We start from the raw sequence: 13433 nt of genomic DNA, 5'->3' as shown, positions 1-13433 counted from the left end.
TACGACTACCAGAATCCACATGCGAGATTGTTCATTTCATCTTGTTCTTAAATGACAAAAGCTGGAAATACTCCATTCTGCCTCAACAGTAGAATGGGTAAACGGAAGTGTAGTCATACAGTGGAATATTGTACAATAATAACAACAATATAATAATCAACAAACATGATAGTAAGTAAAAAGTGAAGTTATAAAATCACATATAGCATGAATCTATTATATAAAATTTAATAATAGACAAAACTATATTGTTTAGCAATGCATTCAGGCCATGGTAAAACTAAAAATAAAAGCAAGGAAATAATTACCATCAAGGTCAGGATAGAAATGACCTTTCTGTACCTGAATGGTCATTATATGGATGCTTATTTTACCATCATTTGCTAAACTGTACACATAAGATTTATATAGTTCTCTGTTTATTATGCCTCACAATCAAAGTAAAAAATAAAAACCCAGAAAATAAAAAGAAAACGGAAAAAACACGAAAGCCACTAGACAGACATACATGCTATTTCAATGGGTGCCAAAAATCATAGTTCAAATTCAAATTCCAAATTCAATTCATTCAATAGGTAGTGTCAAAACTGGAAAGAAGGGATTGCCAAATTTGACCACAAATAAATTTAAAACATCTCTATGGCCACAGATACAACAAACAACTTGGAGAAAATATTCACAAGTCTACAAGACACAAATGGCTAATATCCATAGTATATGAAGAATGCCTATAAATAATGTAAAAAAGATGTGGGCAGGCAACACACAGTGAAGGTTGCAAGGGATCAATAAACATGAAAAAATAATATGTTTCATTAGGATTTGGTAAAGTGCAAAATAGAAAAAAATAATATATAAAATGTAGGGTAATTTAAAATAATCACAATATAATCATCTGTAAAATCATATACAAAACTTATTTTAAGCTATAAAATAATCACAAAATATAAGAACTAAGGAAGTCATTAAAGGCTAAGTCTCCTTCTGGCTTTACCATTCTTTTTTTTTTTTTTTTTTTTTTTTTTTTATTAAGCAGGGAGCCTGACAGGGGGCTTGATCCCAGGACCCTGGGATCATAACCTGAGCTGGATTTACCATTCTTACTGTACAACCTACTCATAGTCTCAAGGTGGCTGGTGTGTCCCAGACATTACACCCGGGTTCTAGGCACAGAGAAAGGAAGAAAGGCAAGAGGAGAACCGTACATGCCAGCCGATTGGCCCTACACATCAGTAAGCCTGCACCTTTCCTAGAAGCCTTATTCTCTGGACTGACACTTCAGTCTTACCGGCAAAACTGTGACATGGTTTACTTCTAACTCTTAGGGATTTGAGGAGGAGCATATTTTTTAAATGAAGATATTTTTGTGCCAAACTAAAATGTGGTTTTGTTAATAAGCAAGAAGCGGAGCATGTATCTTGCTTGGTCAACTAGTGATGCTGTGGGAAGGAAGCACCGAGACTAGTCCTTGGTACGTTGAACATACTCAATAAACATTAAAGAAATGGGATTTTTTTTATATTATTATCTACATAATCCCCCAGAATGACAGTGAAGGGGGGACCAAGATGAGGGCCGAACATCAGCTACAGAGGAAACGAGGGCCCACGCAACGGAAGGCTCCCTGAGATCAAGGATGAGGTGGGTACGTGATGCCCTGCTGCCTGAGGTCACTGAAAACCCTGAGAGCAGAGTCGGACACAAGGTGTGAGATAGTCGTGATCCGTCTCTGGAACTGTGCTGTTCAGGGCCGCCACCACCAGCCACGTGTGGTTGTTTAGGGTTAGATTAAATAAAAAGCAGAATAACTCAGTTCTGCAGTCACATTAGTCACATTTTGAATGCTCAATAGCCCCTTGTGGTTGGTAGCTTCCGTGGTGGATGGCGCTGGTATGGAACGTTCTCGGCGCTGCAGAAAGTCCTATTGAGGATTGCTTGTCTAGAAGAGTTGAGCCAAGGGAAAAGAGAGAGAGAAAGAGAAGGAGAGAAATCCCAATTTGCAGAAAAACAAACTCTTGTGCAGGAAAAGAAAAATAATCCTAGTGTATGGGGTTCCTCTATGAAGAGCCTTTGCCAATCATAAGCATTGAATTCTGAGTTCCACAAGTAGAGAGGATGTCTGGGGAGGAAGCTGGGCTGAGATGAGGCGTGCGTCTGGTAAGAGGGGGGTTCGTAGGGAAGAGCTGTAAAGCCTCACATCTCGAGGTGGGAACTGAACAGATAGTGCCCATGAGATCTCAGAAATACCAGAAAAGAGCAACAGAGACGTTTTGTTGAATGTGTACAGACAAATAATGAAAGGTTCAACTAAAAGAGTTAAAATGATGGTCTCTGTGGAGGGAGAAACTAGAGGAATGGTGGGAACAGGGAGCGTCAATTTAGGAACAAGCCTCACAAAAACTATTAGATTCTTAAATGATACGCAGATATGATTTGATTAAAATAATAAATAAAATAGAATGAACTGCAAGAGCAGGTGCACCTGGGTGGCTTGGTTAGGTCAGCCTCTGACTCTTGATTTCGGCTCAGGTCCTGCTCTCAAGCCTGTGAGATGGGCTCCACGCCCAGCACGGAGTCTGCACGAGATTCTCTGCCTCTGGGTCTCGCTCTTGTGCACATGCTCACTCTCGTGCTCTCTCTCAAATAAATCTTTAAAAAAAAGAAGAAGAAGAAGCAACTGCAAAGACAAAAGCTCTGTTCCAGTGCCATCTTCTGCGTCAGGCCTGCTTTGGTCCCCAGACATGATACTTCTGTCATCTGACGTTTAGGGACGCGTCGTCTGAAACTCTGCTCCTGGCACCTAACCTCACCCTGCCTTGCTCCGGGTCAGTTGTGTAGGCTTATCGTCAAACTCCTATTGGTTTATAAATTTCTGGACAAACTACTGTCTGATTTCAGAAGTGTCACAATATTTCAGTCTAATACAGAGTAAAGCATGAAGACTCCAATAAAATGTTGTAAAATGGTAATAATAAAGGATTCCTGAGTGGCTCAGTCGGTTCAACGTCTGCCTTTGGCTCAGGTGCGCCTGGGCCTTAGTGCTCAGCAGGGAGCCTGCTTCTCCCTCTTCCTCTGCCCTCCCCTTGTTCACCCTGTTGTCTGAAATAAACAAATAAAATATTTTAAAATGGTGATTATAATTATTAAATAATAATATTATTATTAACTAGATAATATACCAAATAAAATAATAAATATTAAGTATAATAATAAAAATAATAGCTAATATTTATGGAGCACTTACTACGTGCAAGGCATGTGATAACAGCCCATCAATAAATCAGGGGTCATTTATTTTTTTTCCATGGGGAAGGTCATAGATAGGACAGAAGCATAGACTGGCTCTTTCATGCCTAGGGGACAGAGTTCCAGGTTAGCATTCGAGTGTCATTGCTAATTTTTCTACTTTATATGGTTTTATACTATGTGTCATAGAAAATGGGCCTGAGGGCAGCCTGGGTGGCTCAGCGGTTTAGCGCCGCCTGCAGCCCAGAGCGTGATCCTGGAGTCCCACGACGGGCTCCCTGCATGGGGCCTGCTGCTCCCTCTGCCTGTGTCTGTGCCTCTCTCTCTGTGTCGCTCATGAATAAATAAATAAAAATTTAAAAAATTAAAAAAAGAAGAAAATGGGCCCGAATTCTTTTCCAATTTAACACCATCTTTTAAAACACAATGAAGAGTAAGTCAGTTCTAGTTGACATCTGCCAATGGAAATGATGTCCTACTACACACATATCCCTTGGTCGTAAAACCTGCAAGAACATAGGAGGTGAACAAGGTTTAATTGGTTTAGATGATAAAAATGCTATTCAATTTTATTTACCACCATCTGAATCACAGAAGGCAGAGAGGTACATATGTTTGAAATGTGGCAACGCTTCCTAACGTTTAGCTAAAAAAGAACTATTACAACATGTTTAATTTTAAACCCATGTCAAGAAACCGGTGACCCACAGGGGTTTTGCTTTAGTACGGAGGTTTAGAGAGAGACTAAATCAGTGAAAATTGTCTTCAGATGGAAAATTGCTGGGTAATTTTTATAAGCTCGGTGTCACACACTCAGACTCACCTAATAGGGTATTATCTTCTCCTAGTAATTGATTTAGATTTTATCTGCTTCTGCTGTTTGAAAATTGAACCCTTCTGTGCTTGCGTTCACACTCTGCCTCTAGAAGCCACCGGACTAAATTGAAAATCAGAAGCCCGGTTAGATCGGAAGGCGGCTCGGTCTTGCTAGCAGGCGGCCTGACCAGGGAGGGAGAAGATAATGGGTAAGGTCTCCGCATACCCTTCTGGCCTAGTAACAGAAAAAGGATGGAGCCTATTCTCTCTAATTACGCTCTGAGGCCAGCTTATCTAGGGTCACATCAAGTATTTCCAACTGTCATGTCTTTTTTTCACCATTTTAAACATTGTTTTTGCCAACTTGGGGTTTCATGGATTTTATTCCTTCCTTGCGCCTGTAGCTTACCTGTAGCTCACCTGGTGAGCTGTACAATAGGGAGCAGGTTTACCTCCATGAAAGTGGGACAAGTGACCTCAGGAAAGCAGCCACAGAAGGGTCACAGCCCCTCAAAGACGTGCTTATTTTATCCTAGATCCTTTTGCATGAATGTGGCTTTAAGCAGGGTTGCAGGGAACGAGAGATCAAACCTAAACTTGAGGCCCAGATGCTGGAAGTGAAGTGCAATTCCATCACCTTCGAATAGTTCTGGGCAAGCAGTTTGTTACCCTTTCTCCTTTGGTGGAATTGGTGAACAGGTGGTTTTCAGAAGATCACGCGGTATATTTAGCTGCTGAAATTCGAGCGACTCGGGTGTGATTGGCTGCGGCGGCCGGTGATAACGGGCAGGCACAGCCGGCTCTGCCTGGGGCTCTCGGGAGGGGAGAGTCGGGAGCGGCCTTGCTGCCTGCCGGGGAGGTCGAGGTGCGGAGGACAGGTAGGGCCGCTGGCGCTGCTTCTCCTTCTGTTCTTGCTGGAGCGTTCTGTTCCGCAGCTTCCCTGGGAGGGAGTTCCAGTTCGCTGTCCTGGCCGGGGAGGCCCGCGGCGGGACCGTGACCTGCGAGACCTCGAGACCCTCGAGGCCGTGGCCCTGCCACCCCGGGCCCACGGGCGTCTGTCTGCCTGTGCTGTGGGCGTCCTCGGGCCCTGGCGAGCCCCGGCTTGCTTGGCCCGGCGGGCTTCCTCGCCTAACAGAATCTTAGATTTTTTTGCCTTTTTTATTTTCTCTAAATATGAGTATGAAAAGGGCTCTGGGTCCCGGCTTCCTATATTTATCCGTCCTGGGCCTCGGCCGCAGAAGGGCGCGGTTCCCAGCCTAGCAGCCGGGCTGGTGTTGGTTTACACGGCAAATAGCTTCAGGAGACACAAGGGACAGCTGCTCCAGGCCGTCATCCGCTTTGATCGAGCGCGTTCCACTCCCTGGCGACAACCCGGAGGCCCGGAGGCCGGGAGGCCCTTCCCCAGCTCCCGAATTAGCAGCTTGGCCCCAAGGCCCGGTCCCGCCACGCTTCAGACGTGTCTTGTTTTTCAGGTTTGAGGAAGAGCCACGGACACGGAAGAGAAAAACCCATAGAAGCCAATGGTGTTTGGGACAAGAATAACCCCATCGCCTTGAGGTTTCTGTTTTTCTTTTAAACCTACTGACAGATTTGCTTGTCCGCGTGCAATCCAGGTGCGAGAGGGGAGCAGAGGCCACGGCACCCTCGCAGCACCCGGCACGGGCCCAAAACTGACTTCTGGGAGCCGGGCCCACCTCCCTTTAACTAATACTCTCGCTTAAAAGTGTTTTTCGGCAAGCATTTAGCAATTTAAATAGCGTTTCTCTGGATCCAAACCCTCTCGCTTTGTTGCCTCCACCTCCTTCCCCACGGCGAGCTAAGCTGCTGGTGGAGCTGGACGCCCCCCCCCCCGCCCCCGCATGTGGCTGAGGGTCCGGAGAAAGGCCCTGGGGCCCGAGTTCTTACACCTGCTCGGATCCCCCCTCTCGCTTAGCCCACCAGGAGCGATGGATGTGTAGCGCGGCCACGTCTTAAGTTCTGTTGTTCTGTTGTTCTGATCAGTCCAAGGGGCAGATTCTAATGTATTTCTCATTTGTCTGCAACCTGAGAAGTCTGTAGGTGCCACCCCTACTCCGGGAAAATGGCAGATGACGAAGAATATGAGGAGGTGGTGGAGGTAAGATGACAAAAACGGCCTCTGACAGCCAAGTGTTTGATGTGGTGACAACCAAAGCCGCACTGTAGGTGAATCAGTCCTTTGCAAAATCTATTATACCTTCACAAAGCATCGTTAGGAGAGCATGAGGAGGGAATACTTTACGTTCAGTTTCACTGTAATTATGTGGGATTTAGAACTGAAAAGAAATAGCGCTGTTTCCCACTTCTGCCTTTCTTTAAACTCTCTGAAGAACACGGCGTGGGGTAAAGGCAGGTTTTACTTTGTCTTCTAAAACTACCTTCCTCCCCACCTGCCAGCCCTCCTGATCCAAGGGACAGAGGAGATAAGGGAAAGTCCTGAAAACTCTGTATTTCAGTTTCCACATAGCAATAGGGGAAAAGGGGCTACTTCCTCTTTGCTTCAACCAGCTGATGACCTACAGCGTGATATGGATTAAATGTTCAGAATAATCTACTTACCAGATTCTGGGCATAGGGGAGATTTTGCATATATGGAAATGTGCCCACACCTGGAAATACGAGCTGATCATGCTCACAAGTGACATCTGGAACCATGCTTTCTGACCAACTCCCATCATACTTACCTAAGGGAACAAGACTAGCTTTTGCTTTTAAGTTTTTTTGAGGAGAAAAAAAAAAGTAGACATCTCAAAAAAATTTCCTCCAGGTTATTTGTGGACATCTGACACATTTGACAAAGCTGTTAGTTGTTTATTTTATAGTTATTTTATGAAATTTTATTTTTATCATGTTACAGTTTTTCCTTCACCTCTTGCCTTCAGCTTCACGTTCTAGAACCTCAAGGCTTGGGGGCTACAAACCATATAAATAGATTCCCACTGAATCTGAAAGTGCTTGATAATTTACAATTAATGATGATCCAAACGTATGAAAATCTCCAAGGGCCTCAAGTGCTTTGAGGCAGTCTTGAAAATCTGTGCTTTCTCCTCAGAATGGAATTCTGAACCAAATTTCAAATGACTGTGCCAAAATTTGTCTTTGGAAGATTATTTTAGTGACCAGACTATATTTAGATTAAGAGAAATTAAAGTCATTTTTTATTGCCAAAGGATTCAGGAAGGAAACACAGAATGAATCTCCTACAGCATAACGATGAACCTCTTTGGCTTAAATGCCAAAGGCCACATTCTCCATGTTCAATGTTCCTAGTGGGCATTTTACATATGTCCTTATGGGTCAGAATAATCACGATTAAGTGATGACACAGTTATAAATCAAATTGCCTTCCCTCCGGTAGTAATGCCAGTAATACTTTTTAGCCTTCAACTTAAAAAAACAACAACAAAAAAAACCCCTTGTTTTTCTTAAAATAACGGCGTTCAGTTGTCATTGGAAGTTGTCCTCGGTGTTAGATTTGATTTAACTAGATGCCATAAGAATGGAAGGGGCTATTTTTAGGCATCTCATCCTTGCCATTTTGTTCCTATTACTGCTGCTGGGTCTGACCAGCAGTTGCTGACCTGCTAGACTTCCTGCCAGGGAGTGTTCACCCAAGGTCTCCCTGACCTCAGAAAAGATGTCACGGAGACTGGAATGGTGGCAAATCTGGGAAGATGGACAAGGGAGAGTTCAAAACCAGGAACTAGCTTTAAAAACCTATCTTTTAGGGGTCTTGCATGTCTAAATAAAATCATACTATCCCTCTTGACTCAAGCTTAAATTTGGATAGAAAGGAAAAGAAGCAAGGATGCACTAACCAATTAGGGGCATAGCTCTAAAAAAAAGTGGGATTTGGCATGTAAGTTAATGCCAACCATTTAGGTAATGTTGCTTTTTTTTATAAGCTTATTTCTAAGCTACATCTGCCAAGGGTGAGAGCCCCACAAAGGTAAAATTGGATGGCTACCAAAGGACTGCTTTTCCCTGGGTGCTAAGAAAATCCAAAATAGTTGTGAATCATTCACTTTCAGGTAATGTCCCTTCTCAAGTCCCTGACGATGCTTTGTGTGGCCAGAGGCGGGGTTCTCTGTGGCTCCCCACCAAACAGCCGCCCCTAAGCGGCCAAACGCAATTTCCCATGTGGCAAGGGCCAAGCCTGTCCAGGAGGAGCCCCGTGTCCCACAGGAGCCGGGGCATCTCTGGCTCTGCCTGGGGACCCAGATGGCTATTGGGGTCGAGGTTAAACGGTGGGGGAGCAGGGGAAGCACGAGACGGGGACCTGGGGCAAGTCCCTGCCGATGGGCTAGAGCCGGTGGCCTTGGGGCAAAAGCCAAGTAACTTGAAGCAGTTCGCTGACCCAGGGGGCAGGCGGGACCCCGGCTCCAGGGGGGGGCTGGTCCTCGGCTTTCCCCTCTCCCCGAGTGTCTGCGTCGGTGGCAGAGAAGGGACACGTGAAGCCTAGAACGAGGTGCGCTGTGAGGCCTGGGAGAGCGAGCCGAGGGGCCCGCGCCTGTCCTGGGGGCCTCGGTGGCGGGGCCGGGACTGTGGTCCCCGAGTCTGCAGCCACCCAACCGCACCTGCTCCTGCCGCGGGCAGTGACACCAGGAGCGAGACGGAGTGGCTCTGACCTCGGGTAGGGCCTGCGGCACCTCGTGCCACACGGTCCCTGCCGCCCTCGTCCCCGCAGAGCCATCAGGCGGCCTTGGGGGCGAGGGTGGTCTGGGTGCTGCGTCCCGCTGGCCGTCCTCTCCCTGCCACCCTCGTCCCCAGCCCACCATCCTGTTGGTCGCCACGTGTGGCCCCGAGGTCCTTCCTGCGCAGCCCGAGGCCTCGGGCTTGTCCCGCCGCCCGGCCCTGGCTCCCGGGAGAGGTCTCCTGGCCTCGGGGGCAATCGCCGCCCGTTAACGATGTGCCTGGGTAGCCCGCCCAGGCCTGCGGCCCTCCGGGGACCCCCAGCCCCACATCGCCTGGGCTCGGATGCTGCCCCTTCCCCGCGGGAGGCACGGGTGGCACCCAGCCACGGGCACAGGACGGGGCCACCTGCTGCGCTCACGCCCGCTCTGCGCTCTGTTTGCAGTACTACACGGAGGAGACTGTGTACGAGGAGGTGCCGGGACAGGTAAGGCCCCGACAGGTAAGGCCGCCGAGGTGCACGCTGAGGCCGCCAGGCCCTCCCGGCCATGGGCTCCTGGGGCTGCGAGCTGGCACGGGGCGGGGGTGGGCAGCGACTGTCCCCCACCTGCGTGCCCTGCAGCCGCAGGACCAGGCGAGGCATGCTGCGCCCCGACAGGCTGGGTCCCCGCTCTTGCTCCCCAGCGCACCCAGGGTGCTTGGGCATCGTTCCCCACCGTTCATGGGGCGCTGTTGACACAGGGGGTGCTAATCACAGTAACTAATGCCAGCGGCTACCAGCACGCGGTGCCCGCAGCAATCCCAGGGCCTCGGACGGGTGGCTTGCAGGCCGACCAGCAGCTTTGTCATAGAGTTGTAGCCTGTTGGGCACCATCTCTGCCTTTGTCCCCCCAATGGTGCAACGAAACGTTCCGGAGGTTTTAGCACCAAGCCTTTCCCGTGAATGTTCCAAGGTGGAACGTTTTTTAGGGTGAGCCAGCTCGCTCATGCTTCCTTTCTGGATGGAGCTGTTTCTCTTGAGCACGACAAGCAGCGTGTGGCCGTCCCAGAGCTCACAACTGCATGAGACCTAACATTTGCAGCTGCTGCGGGTTGCTTAGTCTCCCCATCCCCGTAGGCCAGCAACCGAGGCAGAAAGCGGCCCATCAGCAACGACCTGAGGACACCTGGGAAGTCGTCCCAGATGCCGGTTTCCTTGCTGATTCAGCTTCCCTTTCCATAATTGATGCAAGAACTCTTCCTTTGGTACAGAGGATATTAGCTGGGAGGGAAGTCCTGCTATCACAGGGACCACTTGGCTGCTTACCTTTTTTTCTTACATACACTACTTTTAACCTTGGACTAGACCTAAACTTTGGCCTTAGTTTCTTCTATACGGCCTGGCATAAGAAACAGTAATTTCCCACTTACTGCACGTGTAGGACTGTCGTAAGGATGGTTACCCCCTTGTGTTGCCGTCCTTATCCTGGTCCACCTGAGCATTCGTTAGCGTAAATGGCGTTCCACTTCACGTTAACTGACTAAGCCAAAAGGATGGTAATCACTTGTAATACTGATGTGATTTGTACCTTTAAAGTTCATTATCCTTGGCCTAGGCCTGCAGGGGAGCCGCCTAAAGACCTGTGGAAAAAGCAAGCAGGTTTTTCTTGGACTCATTTAGAGTTAATATGAAGTCAACAAGTTGAGCTGTATTTGATCATCTTAATTGTTTTTGTTCCCTGATGCCAAGTTGGCTTTGACTCTACCCAAACGATTTGAGAAGATCTTAAATGTCTAAGAATGTTGAGTTTCTGAGTTTCACCCAACCTGATAGTGTTTGGGTTCCTTCCTACCAATGGAATTTTAAGGCACTGTAGCAAATGAACAGGGAGTGACCTCTTGATTCCACACCCTCCTGAGCAATCAGCATTCAGATTTCTGTAACGTGGTAGTAGAGAAGCACGCCTAGGGATGCAAGTCTGACTTGAGGTCAGGATAATGCACATGCACCTAGATCGTGCTATCACGGTTTTTATTTCCATAACCATTGGAACCGCGTGTCACATTTTCAGACCATAACAGAAGTCTATGAAACTACGACCACAAGGACGACCACATCGGACTATGAGCCATCAGGACCTTCCAAACCGGCACTGGCATCGCCAGTATCGGCACAGCCAGTACCAGCCAAGCCAGTGGAGAGGAAGAAGGTTATCCGGAAGAAACTGGATTCTTCAAAGTTCATGACCCCCTACATTATACACAGCCAGAAGATGCAGGAACTCTTTAGCCCGGTGCGTTTCCAACATCTTGTGCTAATCTGGTTTTATTGAGAAATTACTGATCTCCAGTGACTGTTTTGGGCGCCAGCTGGATTGTTCCTCAACCTTGTAGGAGACAAAAACTTATCTGCAGAAACATAAGCTCTTGTGACTCTTGAATCTTCCTTTCCATGTAATTCATTTGCACCATTGCAGCTTCAGAGAAACATCCTTACTGAAATTATTCCCACAAAATAAACAGGAAGCCTATCAGGAGGCATTTATTGGTATTTAATCACAGTTTGTTGGCTAATCTAGAATCCTGAAGTCATAAATACAGATTCAATTGAAATCCATTCACCGAAGCTGAATAACACCTCTTTACACTGTGTCTGAGCAGGATGCCCCCTAAGTGGACTAGTTAACAATATATAAAAAGGTCTTTAAGAGTCCTATAGGGAAGAAGAACCTGTAGTTTAAAAAACCAGGGTCAAGTGCATAATCTCCGCTGCTGAAGGTCCCTGGTCCTTAACTTTCCGTGTACAGTTATGCTGCGGCACGTTCTACTGACCGACAGCAGATTGAGATCCATTTGAGTGGACAGTTGAGTGTCCGTGTGGGCTTGAGGTCTCACTAGGTGGCTTGAAAAAATGAAAAGCGGCTTAGGGGAACATTGGATTAAATAGGACTAAATGCTTCTGTCAAAGGCATCCTGTTGTGATTGGTCAATAAGTGTTCACACTTGGTTTAGGGTTCACTCCTGGAGACTGATAAATTTCTAGTTCAGATTCTTGAATGATTAAAACCTAGTTTTCTAAGATTTCAATCTCTAAAAATAATATTATCTTGCCTCCTTTATCATTGCAGCCTTCAGCCAAAACAAAAAATTTTTTTATCAATTTATTGCCGTAAAACTCCTAAACTGACAATAACACCCTAGAATTTTGATAGTCTGAACAAAATGGCAAAGGTTTGCAGTATTTTTAAAGTGGTTAGTGATAAAATCAAGAGTGTAATTTAGATTGTTGAGTGCAAAGAAAGTGTCGCAGCAAGTCAGTAAATACATCCAGGAGTACGATTGAAGCATTAATAATAAATTATGCACATTGTTATTAAAGCAAGAACTCGTATATTTAGCAGAAATAATAAAATTGCATTCCTTTTCAAAATACTCCATAATTCAGACTTCCCATTAATTCAGCTGGTGTCTCAGCTATCCAAACCACCGAGATTTAGCTGCAACTTCTGAATTGAATATTTTTGCATTGTATTAGCAATCAAATCTTTTCAGACAATTTCTATATTTACTTTCTAAAACTGTTGAGGTTCAGGCTTTTCATGTGTGCTTCCAGAGAATAAAAACATTGAGAGAATCATTCTAGGGCATTTCAAGACAATAGCTTGTAATACATTTTCTACTGTCTCAAGTATCCAATCATGTTAGGAAGAACAATTAACAAATCTATTTTAGTTTTTGCTGAGAATCGAGTAGGGGACAAAAAGAAAGCTGTTATAACTGATAATCGTTAGAACTTGCAGGATTTTTTTCTTTTTTATCACAAGGAGATGAATGCATTGCCTGAAGTTTCTGCTGCTGTCTTGTCAGGTTTTAGGCTAATCTCTGCTATTCTTTTCAGAATAAATATAAGGAGAACTATGAGAAAGCAAAAGGACAGCCATACGCCATCACGACAGATACCCCAGAACTTCGCCGAATCAAGAAAGTACAAGATCAACTCAGTGAGGTGGGTGGCCTTGGCTAAAATAGAGAGCTAGGTGGAAAACATGCCCACCACTGGGAATTGAGGACTTTAACGGGTGTAGAGAAAACGAGGAGTCAAATTACTCTGAGACAGTCGAGAAATCTAGAGGAAGCTTTGGCTATAGATTATGTGGCTCTAAATGGTGAACCCGCAGAGACTTCTCGGCTAAGTAAGTTAGCTTAGGGGATAGGAGATGGGAAGTTCGAATTCATTGTGGTCCCCCGCAGAGGAGGGCAGGGAGGCTGGAATTCCACCAGGAGGGCAGATATGCAGCAAATGCAGGTGCTTTGCACATCTTTGGGGATCATAGTTTTCTCCTATGATAGTTTCCTACTTTCTAAAGTGCAGAAACTTTGCTTTGCGGCACAGATGTTGAGTCCTTGGGTCAATGCTCTTTGGTTGTAAGATATCCTTTAATATACTCACATTGGCCTGCCCGTCACGAATGCTGTGCACTACTTCTGCAGGTTAAGTATCGAATGGATGGCGATGTCGCTAAAACTATCTGTCACGTGGACGAAAAAGCAAAGGACATTGAACATGCAAAGAAAGTGTCGCAGCAAGTCAGTAAGGTGAGGTCACGGTGTGGATGGCTGGGATGCTATATAGCATGTGGGTTTCCTCTACCTGGCCTTAGAGGAGAAACCCGACAGGCCTGATCCTACTCGCTGGTCTTCCCTGAATCCAGGGGCATTGTGAGCTCGGTGCCCACACCTGT

General features: G+C 46.3%; 1 protein-coding gene across 21 annotated transcripts in view; it reads left to right on the top strand.

The window, feature by feature from the left end:
- The first annotated feature begins 4843 nt into the window (after window positions 1-4843).
- The window catches only part of LOC129495594 (nebulin-like), a 201565-nt gene continuing 192975 nt past the window's right edge, over window positions 4844-13433 (top strand). For 16 of the 21 annotated variants that reach the window (XM_055303245.1, XM_055303260.1, XM_055303258.1 and 13 more), the window contains exons 1-7: window positions 4845-4940; window positions 5535-5619; window positions 6114-6178; window positions 9158-9199; window positions 10764-10985; window positions 12590-12697; window positions 13183-13287. In XM_055303245.1, the coding sequence (XP_055159220.1) occupies window positions 6143-6178; window positions 9158-9199; window positions 10764-10985; window positions 12590-12697; window positions 13183-13287 (513 nt within the window). In that variant the 5' untranslated portion in view covers window positions 4845-4940; window positions 5535-5619; window positions 6114-6142. Of the gene's footprint in view, window positions 4941-5534; window positions 5620-6110; window positions 6179-9157; window positions 9200-10763; window positions 10986-12589; window positions 12698-13182; window positions 13288-13433 lie in introns of all 21 variants that reach the window. The other 5 variants (XM_055303241.1, XM_055303247.1, XM_055303246.1 and 2 more) reach the window with 2 other exon arrangements.

Source organism: Nyctereutes procyonoides, unplaced genomic scaffold (genome assembly GCF_905146905.1).
Source record: "Nyctereutes procyonoides isolate TBG_1078 unplaced genomic scaffold, NYPRO_anot_genome, whole genome shotgun sequence".
Classification (NCBI taxonomy): Eukaryota; Metazoa; Chordata; class Mammalia; order Carnivora; family Canidae; genus Nyctereutes; species Nyctereutes procyonoides.
This window is presented reverse-complemented; position numbering and strand designations above follow the sequence as displayed.